We start from the raw sequence: 12,668 nt of genomic DNA on the forward strand, positions 1-12,668 counted from the left end.
TAGGATGCAGCTGGCACACAGGTAAAAGCCCAAATGTGTGGCTTTTCTGTATCTGGGGGAAGAACAAACCCACACTTCCTGGAGCCCTGGGGAACAGCCTCCTGGTCCGAGGGCCCAGAGCATGGGGACAGGGAAAGGTCTGAATATTGGAGTTCTTGCTTGGCCATACTGGGTTCCTCATACGCTGGGGCCATAATCCCTTGCAGGTCCTGAGAAAGGCTCCCTGAATGTCCCCAGCACCCCTGGAGTAAGTACCCTCACACTTTGACACACAAGTTCATGGGTTCACAGATCCCTGGAGGCCTAGCTGTAGATCCCAAACTAAAATGCTTGGGAATCTATAAGCATTTGGGCAGCTGTAAGGCATGAGCTCATTCCGTTTTCATCACGAACCTGCCTGGTGGGTGCCACCATTGACCCCATTTTATACTCATGAACACTGAGGCTCCAGAGAGACTGAGCTGTGCAGGCCCCCAGCAGGGGTGCTGCAGAACCCCTCTCTGCAGGAGTAGAGCTGAAGAGCCTGGGGTCATCATGGCCAAGCCAAGTGGGGAGATTTATGGAGCCCAGGGAGCTGCAGCCGGAGGCTGAGGACGGAGGTCCAACATGCATCAGAGAAGGTGAAGACTACTGTTTGTGACCTCACACAGAGGCTCGGCTTCTCTCAGCCTGGCTCCCAGCTCCCTCCACCGCCCGCTCCGCTGCAGGCTCCCACATCCTTGGGCTCTCTCCTGGCCCCCAGGGGAAATCACAGCAGGTGGCTTCAAACCTGCACTTTTGCAGGGAGCCTTCCTCCTTGTTAGCTGTGGAGGAATTAAATGCCAGCAGGGGCACGGCCTGACTGTGGGCGGTGGGCAGGGCCAGGGCCAGGGCAGGGAGCCACTGGCAGCTCCTCCCCGTGACATTTCCCAGCCCTCCCACCCCTTCCAGCCTCAGCTCAGGACTCGCTAAATGAAAGATGCTTCACACGCTCTGAACTCCGGCCTGGCATTTTCCAGCTCCTCTCGGAAATGCCAAGTCTTTAAAATGATTTACTGTCATGCAGTCAGATGGGGAGATGGGCAATGTGGAAATGGTCTGAGAGAAGGCTGTGCCGGGCTCCAGCAGGGCACCTGGAACCCGGTCGTGGTCAGCCGTGGGACCGTGGGCAAGCCACGTGGCTGCACCGGGCTTTGGTCTCCACACCCTAAAACGGAGGTAAGACAGAGATGTTTCTGAAAGCGCTCTGTAAAGGTGTGTGAGCGATGAGGGCCATACACTGGGCAGGAGGCCAGGAAACAGGAGGAGCAGGCACACCTACGCTGTCCTGTCAGTCCCTGGAGGGAGAAGGGGCCTCCCCTTTCTGTGGTGTGGGCAATGACGAATCTGATCTCATTGGGTTTTACCACTGAGCCTCAACCATTCCAAGGGGTAGGGGGTGAACAGAGTTGGGGGCTCTGAAACTATGAGGTCTGGAGATCCTCTCTAGCTAAAAACCACCACGGAACAAGAAGCCATAATGATGACAGTCCTGGTAGAAACAATAGTAATAGCAGCCAATCTGTTCAATACTTGCTCTGTGCCAGGCGGCGTCCTGTGTCTCACACACACCATAACTCACTTAACTCTACAACAACCCTGCTATTGTCTCCGTTGTACAGAGGAAGTTCTGGGAGGTTCCGTAGCTTGTCTCAGGTCACACAGCCGAAAAGTGGTTAAGCTTCAAAGCCACTTTTGTCTGGCTCCCAAGGGTCACCAAGACCTTCACGCCAGCCTCTGGCTACTGAGTTGGAGGCCTGCCGAGGAAGGGGGCATGGGGGGTAAAAGCCAGGCCTCAGAGCTCCCTGAGAACGACCTGCTGACCGCCCAGGCCACCCAGGCCGCCCAGGCCTTGCTCGGGGCAGTGGACAATCGGACTTCCTCTGCAATTTTGAGGGGATGGATGAGAAGGGAGCATCATGGCCCTCTCGTAGCAAAACAACCCATACTACAGTCCCTTCCAGGGGTGAGGGGGCCAAAGACTTAATTGCTCCCTCACGGTGACGATGAGATGGTGTTGGCCAGGTAATGCACTGATGCTTGGGGATAGCCAGGAACTTGTCTAAAGACACAGCTGGAAAAGATAGAGATAAACTCTAAAGGCACGTGCATCAAACTCTCAAGCTTGTATCTCATCTATATTCCTTAGTGCCCTTCCAAAATGCAGCAGGAGCTGTCACTGGCCTCATCCAAGCAGTAACGGTGAACGCGGGCCCACTGGGAAAGCTGTCCTGTATGCTGAGTATAAGGTAGTGGTTCCCTTTGTTATTTACCCTCCTAGCACTGCCTTCCTTTTGGTGTAGGACTACAGTCATTAATGTGATTCCTTGATTGCTGTCTGCCTCCCTCCCTAGGCTATGAGCTCTGTGAGTGCAGGGGCTCACCTGTTTTAGCTCCGTACCTGGCACCCACCAGGCCCACACAAATAGCTATTGAATAAATGGCTTCCCAAGGCAGCTGGTTTCCTTTCTGGTCCATTGTGATCACGACACAGAGATTGCCTATACAGAGCCCTCCTGGATAGCATCCCCTAACTGCACTTGGTGTTGCTCTCTGTGACCCAGTATCTTCCCCTGAACCTTTTTCATCTACCATTTACTAGGATTTGACTCTGCCCAGCCCTGGGCTAGGTGCTTTGTGCATGATTTTCCACTGTCTTCCCAACAAACCTTTGGGGCAGGCACGCTTACTGCCTCCATGTTATAGCTGAGGAAACTGAGGATCAGAGTTAGTCTTCTCACCCAAAGTCACACAACCAGTTGGGATGGAGCCAGGATACAAGCGCAGACCTTAGCTTCCCCCATCTGTAAAATGGGAACAATAAACTGCCATCCATAGTTTACAAGGACAACGGTGCTAGAGAGAGTCCCCTGAAATGAAAAGTTGGCACTGTGTGTGTTTCCATGGTCACCTGGGCAGCAGGACAGGTTTCTGCTCTCCAGTTCCTCGGAATCAGCCTCACGGATGGGACTTTTCTACAAGTGTCATGGTACCAGGAGAACGGGGGCCCCGTTGGGGAAGTGGCCGATGGCCCCTGACGTGAGGAGGAAGTTGTGGGGCTGTTATTTACTCAGCCTCCTCTGCCCCGGGTCCTGCGCTAAGCACTTTCCACTGATGTCTCCTTTCATCTTCACAGCATCCCCGTGAGGCCGACATGCTTCATACTCCAGGGTGCAGATGAGGCGACAAATGCTCACAGGCTCTCGGGCCTGCCCGAGGTCACACAGCCGGAGGCGAAGAACGTCATCTGCTGTACTCTAAGCCCATGCTGCTGCCGCCAACAATGTCGACCACCACTGAGCACCTACTTTGTGCCAAGGACTTAGCCTCTCAGTCACCCTGCAAGATTGGTCCAATCAAGCCCAGTTTTACTCAAGGAAACTGAGGCTCAGAGATGTGAGGCAACTTGCCTGAGTTCATGTGGATTGGAAATCGAATCTGACTCTCAAACCTGGGCCCTTGACAGCTCTGCAGCTCTGCAGCACCAACGGTCCCCAGGGAGATGGCCCTTGTGGGGGACGCAGGGGCACTCACCTCCTTGATGAAGTTCATGAAGCGGCCGCCAAAGCGCCACGCCTTGTGCCGATGGCACTGCAGGGAGTTCACGGTCATCTGGGGCGCCCGCTGATAGCACACGGACACGATGTGGACGGCGTCATACAGTAAGGCGGCATCAGTCTAGAGGGGACATCCAGGGCCTGCCTGAGAGCTGCTCTAGAGTGTCCTCGGCCCACCATGCCCTGACCCTTCCCCTTCCCCACCAGACACATGGGGTCCTGGGAAGGGAAGGGCCATGAGGCCCTAGAAGTGACCTTGTCCATGCCCCTGATGAGAGGTCAGGCTTGGGTTGATTCTGCTGCTCTGCAGACACCTGACTCCCACCTTCAGCAGCTCAGACCTCTGGCAGCACCTCCCACGCCATCCCACCTCCCTGCTGTTGCCTGGGCCCTGCCCACGCCTTCTCCTTCCTGCGTCCTCAGCCTCCGCCGGTCATAGCCGGAAGTTCCCCATGCCCAGGATCCTCTGGTCCTGATCCCAGCTCCCTGTAACCTGTTTACATGCCTGTTCTCCCACCCTTGGGACGGGACTACGTCTGATTCCTTTGTGTCCCTGGCTCCTAGCCTAAGATCCGTCTGACACGTGGCAAGTCTTAGGGAGGGAAATAGTCGGAGGGGAGAAAGTAATAGGGAGGAAGAAAGGAAGGAAGAGAGGGAGGAAAAGGGGGAAGGAAGGAAAGAAGGAAGGAAGGAAGGGAAGGAGAAAAGAAGGAAGGGCAAGGGGAGCCCTTGGTCTGGCCCGCCCTGCCGCCATACCATCATCACTCCATCCAACAGGCCGGACTCTGCCCGGGGAGCCGCCTGCAGCCGCTCCATAGACCACTTCTCCACGATGGCTGAGACATGGGGGTTGTCCACGTTGAGGATCCGGAACCCTGTCAGGTTCACCCCCGAGTAGCGGTAGGGCTCCAGGTCTAGCGCGTAAAGATCCTGACAGAGAGAGGTTCGTGTAAATAAAGGTGTGTCCACTGTTAGCTTCAGTCCCCTTTCCACATGCCCTGCTTGCCCCAGAGCTCTTGCTGCAGCTTCCTGCAGAGCCCTGCAGGCAGTGAGGCCAGTGGTGGGAACCCCCACTGAGCACTGGACTTGGAGTTGACTGAATACCCATCCCCCTGGTGGCTGACCCCACGGATGGCCAGGCCTTGAACAAGTCACTCAGCCTGCTTCTTCACCTACCAAATGGGGCTGTGCCTCCTTTACAGGACCTGGTGAAGCAGTTCATATAAGACACCCAACCTCAAGCATCAAAGGAGCTTGCAAATGGTCATTATGGTCATTTCCTTCTCTGGGGGAGGCACTGGGTCTCAGCATCTCAGCTGAAGGGAGTGTTTTACTTCCCAAAGGAGGGTATTTTCAAAGGCTTTTCTGCCTGGGACTCAAAGAGTACGCCTGCCCTGGCCCTCTTTTCTTCCCCCCTCCCCACATCACCAGCTAGGGCCTCCTCACCCCTGCCTCCGAGGAGCAGCTGACCAGAGGTCAGCCTATCTGTCTGTGGGCAGGTCACGTCCAGTCTGGTGCGATGGGCAGGCCCTGGCCTAAGGGCTAGGAAAACAGGCCTTACTACATGGGGCAGCCCAGCTGTAGCCTCTCCCTGCAGCTCCGCGGAAAGGGGTTGGACACAGAGGAAGAAGCCAGGTGCTAAGCTGAAAAGAGGGGTTGGGGGTGGGGGGTAGCATGAGAAACAGAGCAGAGCTCCATCCTGCTAAGGAAACCTACCCCCAGCCTGGAAATAAGGCAGGAGAGCAGCATGTCCTTTCGATGTCGTATGGGAACCTGGTTTCCCAGCCTACCCAGGATTATGTGATTCTCCTGGAAAACGTACCTGGGTTTGACTTCACTCTCAGCTATTGGGTAAAGGCCCAGACTCTGGGTTCACTTGTAGATTTTTGTCCACAAAAAAGGTAATCCCCAGGGTTGTGGTTTTATCTCCCTGAGGACATGAATCAATTTTGTATCTAACCTAGCAGCCTCATTCTAAGTGTTTCCCCATCAAATACCTAAATACTCAGTCCCTCAAAGCTCTCTGAGCCAGCATTGCCACCCTGCTGGTGCCCTGCTGCCTTTGACACACGTTTCATTCTGTGTGTTCAACTTTCTGACAAAATATACTTTGACACTCCAGATTGGCCCCATCCCACTCATGGAGAAACTGAGTCTTCAGGTCGTTGTCTGAGCGCCTCATCCCCTGTCTCTTCTCCACACTCTCCCCTCATCAAGCCGCTTCCATCCCGACCCCAGTCCATCCTCTCTCCTCGTCCCTAGACTCTGTCACTCCATCACATGCCAGGAGAGAGTGGCTGGGGACACCACTTGTCTCTCTACGGCTACAGCCATCAGGGGTAACATCCATCACAGTGGATTTGGTTCAGTTGAGGTTACATCTTTTGCTCAAGGTTACACATCAGGGGAGTAATGGTGTCAAACCGTCGGCCCTTTAATGACGCATATGCCCCCTGGCCCCCAGTTCACACCCACTGGGCATGGTTACAGGCACTCCCCACACAGCATTCAGAGGGGTCTTTCTGAAGGAGAGACCCAGCCCTGTCACTGCCCTACTTCATCTATTTCAATGGCTCCATTGCCTTCTCAGAACAAAGGGCAAATGCCTGAGTATAGTTTACAGAGCTCTTGGCCCCTCTGGCCTCACTTTCCTTCCCACCCCTTCCCATGTCCCACTCCTTGTGGCCCACGAACACCAAACTATTTTCATCTCCCTTTCCCGTTCCTCACTGGACCCTGTCCCCTTCATGCAGCTTCTCATCCCTGAGTCAGTGCCTTTGTTTGTGGTCTATCCCCAGGCTGGAACGCCTGTCTTCTCAACCCTTCTTGGGTGGGCTATTCTCTGAGATGCAGCTCAAGTGTCACCTCTTCCAGGCAGCCTCCCCTGACTACTCCTTTACACATGCACAACAGGGTGGGTCAGGGATGCTTCTGTTCTTATCCTGGGGCCTCTGGGATTTCACCCCATTAATAAGAATTGTCTGTGTCTGCATCTGTCTCCCCTATGACCCCCTGAGCCAAATATTATTGTCAACCAAAGTAGATAGAAGGGTCAGCCAGCTGAATAGCTCTCTGGGGCACCTAAACATCACCGGGAAGAGTTGGGGTAGAGAGACTAGTGCTTCACATCCTCCTCTCAGGGGGAGATGTCTATGGGGCTGGAAGTTAAGAGTGGTTTGGTAAATTGTCTGGGTGGTGGATGAGACCCTTAAGAATACGGCTTCAGGAACAAGAGATCTTACCCAAATTACTTTTGAAGGAGGCGCGTCTGGGAAGATGGAGGGATTGTGTCTTGCAAAGTTGTGTCTGCAAGTTTGGGGCCAGAGCTGAACTGCAGGCCAGGGAAGACAAGCTGAGCTCTGCCCCCAGTGGGTGCCCTCCTCGCGCTCCCCCTGCACAGGGCTCTCCAATTCAATGTGGACCTGACATCTAAGGCCTGAAAGATGCCAAGAATTAGCCTGCCTAAGGCCTCTGTGACTCGAGGACCAGAGGCCAACCACACTCAGTGGGAAGGGTGGCATCTCTGGCTTCAGTGGGGGCTTGGGTGCTGGTGACACCAGCTTTTCCAGCCTTCAGGGGCAGCTTTTGGACTGCTGACACTTACACTGTGGCTGTAGGCAGTCACAGCCTGGGAGAGGGCCTGATGGGGTAGCAGTGCTAGGGTCAACTTCCTCCCTGTCACCCCAAGCCTGGGCTTAGCTACAAAGGGCTGTAGGGCTTGTGGCACCAAGTGCGCCATCCCTGTGACATGAGGGCAATGACAACAGAGAGATGGTAGAGAGATCTCTTTGTCCAGCTCCAATTTTTTTTTCTTTAGCCAAACTGCCCCAGGCTGAGACCCCAAATGCTGCACACAGTGAACTGTGTACAACCTTGCTGCTTGGCAGAAAGTTGCTGTTCTCCATGCCAAATGTTGACACACTGAATTCAGTATCGACTAGGGACCTTTTAGAAACATTCAGCATAACATAATAGACTAATTCATTAGCACCCCATGGGCCTGACTGGGTAGAAGCTGAGGCTCGGAAAGCATCGCCTTAAGGAATGACAGATGAAAATATCTTCCCCATGATATAACTGTTATTGCTGGGAAGTGGCATTAATTGTGATTGCTTATCTATTAATTTATTATAATTCTTTTTTCACCTCCAGGCTTTTACCTACACATGCCATGTACCCGGGGCTCAGCTGGGGCTGATTAACGTGGGGTTATCTGGGAATGGCTCAAAGCTGGCTGGAACAGATAATGGCAGCTGGGGTAATTAAAATGTCTTCTGCATGGAAGAAGCAAGTTTGGAGAATTTTTTAGAGGCAAAGAGTTGGTGACATGGGTTTCCTAAAGGGAAGGAGATAAATGCCAAGTGCCACTGCCCTCCCAATACAGCCACGACTGACCAATAGGCACAGAGGCAGAATTGTCAGGTAGACTCCAAAGCCAACAGGGCTGGAAGAGGGGCCTGGAGTTGGAGCTGGAAGCAGGATACAGGCTAGGGGAGAGGATCCAGGGGACACAGCAGATGCCCTGGCATGTGGGGGGCTCCTGGGAGATACCCTGGTAGCTCCCCACCCCACATACTCCACTGCAGAACTGTTTGTATTGCAGGGGCTGTGCCTCCTTGGAGAGATCTGCTCTCCTTAACTCTCAGAGAGGAATGGGGAGGAAGGGTAGTGGGCTGTAACTGGCTGTAACGGCAGGGGCAAGAAAGTCAGGAGCCGGGGCCTCTATCACTGATATGCTGGGAGGCTCTGGGCAGGTCACTCAACCTCTCTGGTCCCAGATTTCCCCATCATTCAACAGGGAGCACAAACTCTGCTCTGTGAAGAGGAAAAATCAGCGATGTGGAGAAAGGGCTTTGGAACCTGTGAAGTGTGGGCGCTGCTGGGATTTGTGGAGGCTCCGTGGCCCCATTAGTGTCAATCACCGGGCCAGGACCATCAAGACTGGCTACGTGGAATCAGAGGCAGCCAGACAAGGCCAGGCAACACTTCCTGCAGGATCGCAGCATGACAGGCTTCAGCAGAGGGCTTGGAGCTGACAGTGACAATTCTTACTTGGCCCCTTTCTTTTCGGAGAGGTCCCTCAGTGACCTCTCTGAGCCTCAGTTTCTACTTTTCTGTAAAACTGGGGAAGCCTTACCTGCTATGGATGAGATGAGGGATGCTGAGTACACAGAAAACATAAGCAGGGGTTAATTAATGAATTGATTTAACTCTTACAGAGAACCAAATGCCAAGTACTTTTCTAAGTGCTTTACTGACGTGAACATATTTAATGCCCAGCATAACCATCCTATGGGCCGTACTATTACTGTGCAATTTTATAGATGGGGAAATGAGGTGCAAAGAGGTGAAGTAACCTTCCCAAGGAAGTGGAAGAATCTCAATTCTAACTCAGGCAGACAGACTGGCACCCAGAGTCCATGGTCTTAGCTGTTGCTATGACAAAGATGTTGGTCATTTGATTATTTACTATCTACTTTGTATTGTGGTCATTCATTCAGGCATTCATGAGCACCTACTATATGCCAGGCACTATTGGAGATACAGAGGTGAATCAGGCACAGTCTTTGATCCTTACATGCATGAAGGAAGCCTATGAGCTGGTGAGCTTTGTGTTGGGCCCATCTCTACACACTCCTTCCACCTAAGTGCTTAGCTCAGTACCTGAGACAGCGAGAAAATTTGTATATGGCTGCTGGATAAGTGAGTCGATGAATGATTAAATTAAGGAAATAAAAAACTGAGAGAAGAGGACACTGTCTGGGGGTAGAGGAGGGCCCCAGGGTACCAGGGTTCTGCCCTATGACTCCCTCCAAGAACTCCAGCCTTGACCCCAGCTGGCAATGGCATTAATGTGGAGGGCACTGGGGTGGGGCCTTCTCCAGAGTCTTGCCTGGAAGGTCGGGCCAGGTTGCAGGGCTGTGGGTCCAAAGCTTCAGGCTCTGCCGTTCCCTCAGCTCTGAGGGGACACTCCTCTGGCTTCGGAAAGAGGCATGAGGCAGGTGGAGATGGCTTTTATTGGTTGTTTGGAGCTAGGATTGGGAACAAGGCCCAGAGAGGGCTTAACCACAGGCCCTGTTGCGGGCAGAGTGGGCAAGGGGCAATACTCAGGGCGGCTGAATTAAGTGAGATGTGTGGATTTTGTTCTTGCCACTTCTGAAGAAAGCGCCCACTGCCCCACGCCCTCTGCTGAGTACCGTGTCTTGGGTTCTGTAGGCCCATTGTATTCCTCCTCCCATCAACAGAGACCAGCTGATTGGCCAAGGAGTGGTTGCGTGTCCCAAGGGTGGTTTCTACAATCTGGCTATGACCCAGCCCCCACCTCGGGGACATTTGAGAATGTGGGGTGGGATTTATTTATTTGTCACCAAACCTGGAAATTAGTCAGTGGGGACAGGGCATTCTGGAATGGTGAATTAATTGTCCAGCCCCAGATGCTCAGATAGTGTGCCCCGTCGAAACACTGACTGGTCCTTGTCCAGTCAGCAATTTGACCTGGGGAAGGTGAGTAACACTCGGAGAAAGAGGTGATAAGTGGCAGAGGCGAAATGAGATGAACACAATCGCTCTCGCAATCAGCCAGAAAGAGCCAGCTCCAGCCCTCCGCTGAAGAGCGAAGCTGCCTGTTGGCCTTTGCTTATGCTGGTCCCTCTACGTGGCATACCCTTCCTCTCGCTCCTTGGTGAACTCCTACTGACCCTTTGATGCCCAGTTCAAGCATCTGCTTTCCTGTAAAGCCTGCCTCAAATTTCCCATCTTCCACTGGGCCTTCAGCACCTGGCATCTCCTTCGACTGTGCCCCTGTGGCCATCTGTCCAGGCCTGTGATGCTTCAAGTTTGCCGTAGGAACTACACCTAGCGCTGTAGACCAGACAGGATGTGAGCTCCTTGAGGGCAGGGCCTCAGTGCCCATCATCTTGAGGTACTTGGCTGGGCACAGGGCTGGGTAAGGACTGTCAACTGGGTGTCAGATGAATGAAGGAACCAGTCAGGGGCCTGCAGGAGCTTGTTTCAGTAACAAGGTGGTCAGTGATGCTGTCACTTGCCCCAGACCTGGGCTGGGTGAAAGAGTCCACCCAGGGCCCCAGTGAGGTCACAAGGGGTCTGGCTCCAAAGCAGGGTGTCTGGGTGTTGGTGTCCCTTTGGCAGAGGGATCTCTTTATTCTGCTCATCTCAGGCCACAACTCATTATCCTAATGGGTCTAAATGGCCCTAAATGTTCTCAGAGTTTGGACAGGACCCATCTGGAGCCTGTAGGTGGGCTGGCCTGGCTGACAGTGAGTGGGCACATTTCAGCATGGATGCTACAAGAATGGAAAGTGGCCTGAGACATGCATGGGGAAGTGTGGGCCAGGAGCTGAGGGTCAGCATAATAATGGTAGCTAATGCTTCTATAGCTCTCACATGAACCAGGCACTGCTCTCAGCATTTACTTTATTAACTCACTGAGTCCTCACAACCATCCTAGGAGGTAGAAGCCATTACCATGCCCATTTTGCAGAGAAGGAACCTGAGGCAGGGAGGTTAAATGACTTCCCTAAGGTCTCACAGCCTGTAAGCGAGGGCCTTCCCTTCACACCAGCAGGTTCTAGAGTCCCTGCCCTTAGACACAACACGATGGCACTTCTCAAAGTAGGTGGGCCACAAAGGGATCTCTGTGCCCTTACCTGGGGCACACCTACGGCCTTAGGAAGGCAGGTCCAGCCTGGACCTCCTCTGGCTGCAGCCCCTGTCCCCACCAGGCTGACCTTGTCCCAAGGGAGTCCCACCCCAACCTGTGCAGGGCCCGGAGGTACCTTACCAGAGTGGTGAAGATGAAGTGGTAGTACTCGGTCATCATGCCCATAGCCATAGCCTGTGGGAGAGCAGAGCATCAGCCACTCGCGAGAAACACCGCGCAGGCCCTACTCCTCGCCACCCTGGGGTGAGGACTGGGCGTCCGGACACACTGGCACTGGGGTAGGGGAGGTGGCGGCTTGGGGTGGGCAGTTCCTTGGAGGTCCCCTCTGAATGGTGAGAATGACTGGCTGACACACAGCAGTGGATTTCACATGGGAGTGAGCAATAAACAATCACTAAAACGCAGATGCTTGGGCCACACTCTCCAAAGATTCAGGGCTGGGCAGGGCCTCGTTGTTTGTCTTTTTCGGACGCCTCTCTGGGCCTTCCACACTCAGAGCAATGCTGATGGAATCAGCCCATGACGCCTTCTCAAGTGCCCTGACTTCACTCAGCTGAGCTCAGCATCCAGACTCTAGAGAGGGGTGCAGGAGCCCGGCCCCACCAGTGCCACCAGGCCCAGGAGGAAGGTCTAGCCTCTGTCTCAGTCTCCTGGGAAGAGCTGACCACACAGCAGGCCATGTGGCTGCTGTGGAATTACTGCATACCACCATGAAGCCTACATTACATACATTTTATGTATTTTATTAGAGGCCTATAATGGATAATACTAATGACCATAATGCATTTTCTACAGAGTTCTTCACAATGCTGGGCCCACAAAGTGCTCTGGGGGAAAAAACGTCACTAGGTTAAGTACACTTTGAAAATGCTTCACTTTCTTTCTCCTCGTGGAGATTTACAACCTGCATCCCCAGGTTAAAGGCTCAGAGAAGTCCTTAGTAAGCAGACACGCTTCCCTTTGTTTAGTTCAGTATTTAGCTGAGCCCAGAATCTTCATTTTTAATTCTAGATGCTTTCAAGTCAGACAGACCTGGGAGTAAATTTTGACTTGCAGTCTCAATGACTTCAGGCCCATTACTTTCCCCTTGGGCCTCAGTTTCCTCCACTGTAAACTGGGCATGAAAAACTGTCCTCACTTCCCACCGTGGCAGTAAATGAGGATTTACGTGTCCTTGGGTCTGAGTGACTTCTCAGTAAACCAAAGTCCGATTGTCATTATTATTGTTACACACGCTGGGAAGAGAGGGGGTGCGCTGGACAGTTGGCTGGGAGGGTGGGGGTGAAGGTATTTCCGGGGAGTGTGTGATTACTCGACAGAGGCTTTAAAATGCCCACACTCAGTGACTGTTTGCCGGCACCGGGATAAACTCTCCTTGCCTCCACCCAATGAATCCTCCATAATCGTGTGAG

At 53.3% G+C, this 12,668-nt stretch overlaps 1 protein-coding gene across 2 annotated transcripts in view; it reads right to left on the reverse strand.

Annotated features, from left to right (window-relative positions):
- Positions 1-12,668, reverse strand: part of GRIK3 (glutamate ionotropic receptor kainate type subunit 3) — a 212,749-nt gene that overhangs the window by 53,899 nt on the left and 146,182 nt on the right. For both annotated transcript variants that reach the window (XM_074334406.2, XM_074334407.2), the window contains exons 5-7: positions 11,377-11,430; positions 4,332-4,505; positions 3,553-3,696 (exon numbers count right to left, since the gene is read on the reverse strand). In XM_074334406.2, coding sequence (XP_074190507.1) covers positions 3,553-3,696; positions 4,332-4,505; positions 11,377-11,430 — 372 coding nt within the window. The remainder of the gene's footprint in view (positions 1-3,552; positions 3,697-4,331; positions 4,506-11,376; positions 11,431-12,668) is intronic.

Source organism: Rhinolophus sinicus, chromosome 14 (genome assembly GCF_057876585.1).
Source record: "Rhinolophus sinicus isolate RSI-liver-muscle chromosome 14, RSI-T2T, whole genome shotgun sequence".
In the NCBI taxonomy this organism is placed as follows: Eukaryota; Metazoa; Chordata; class Mammalia; order Chiroptera; family Rhinolophidae; genus Rhinolophus; species Rhinolophus sinicus.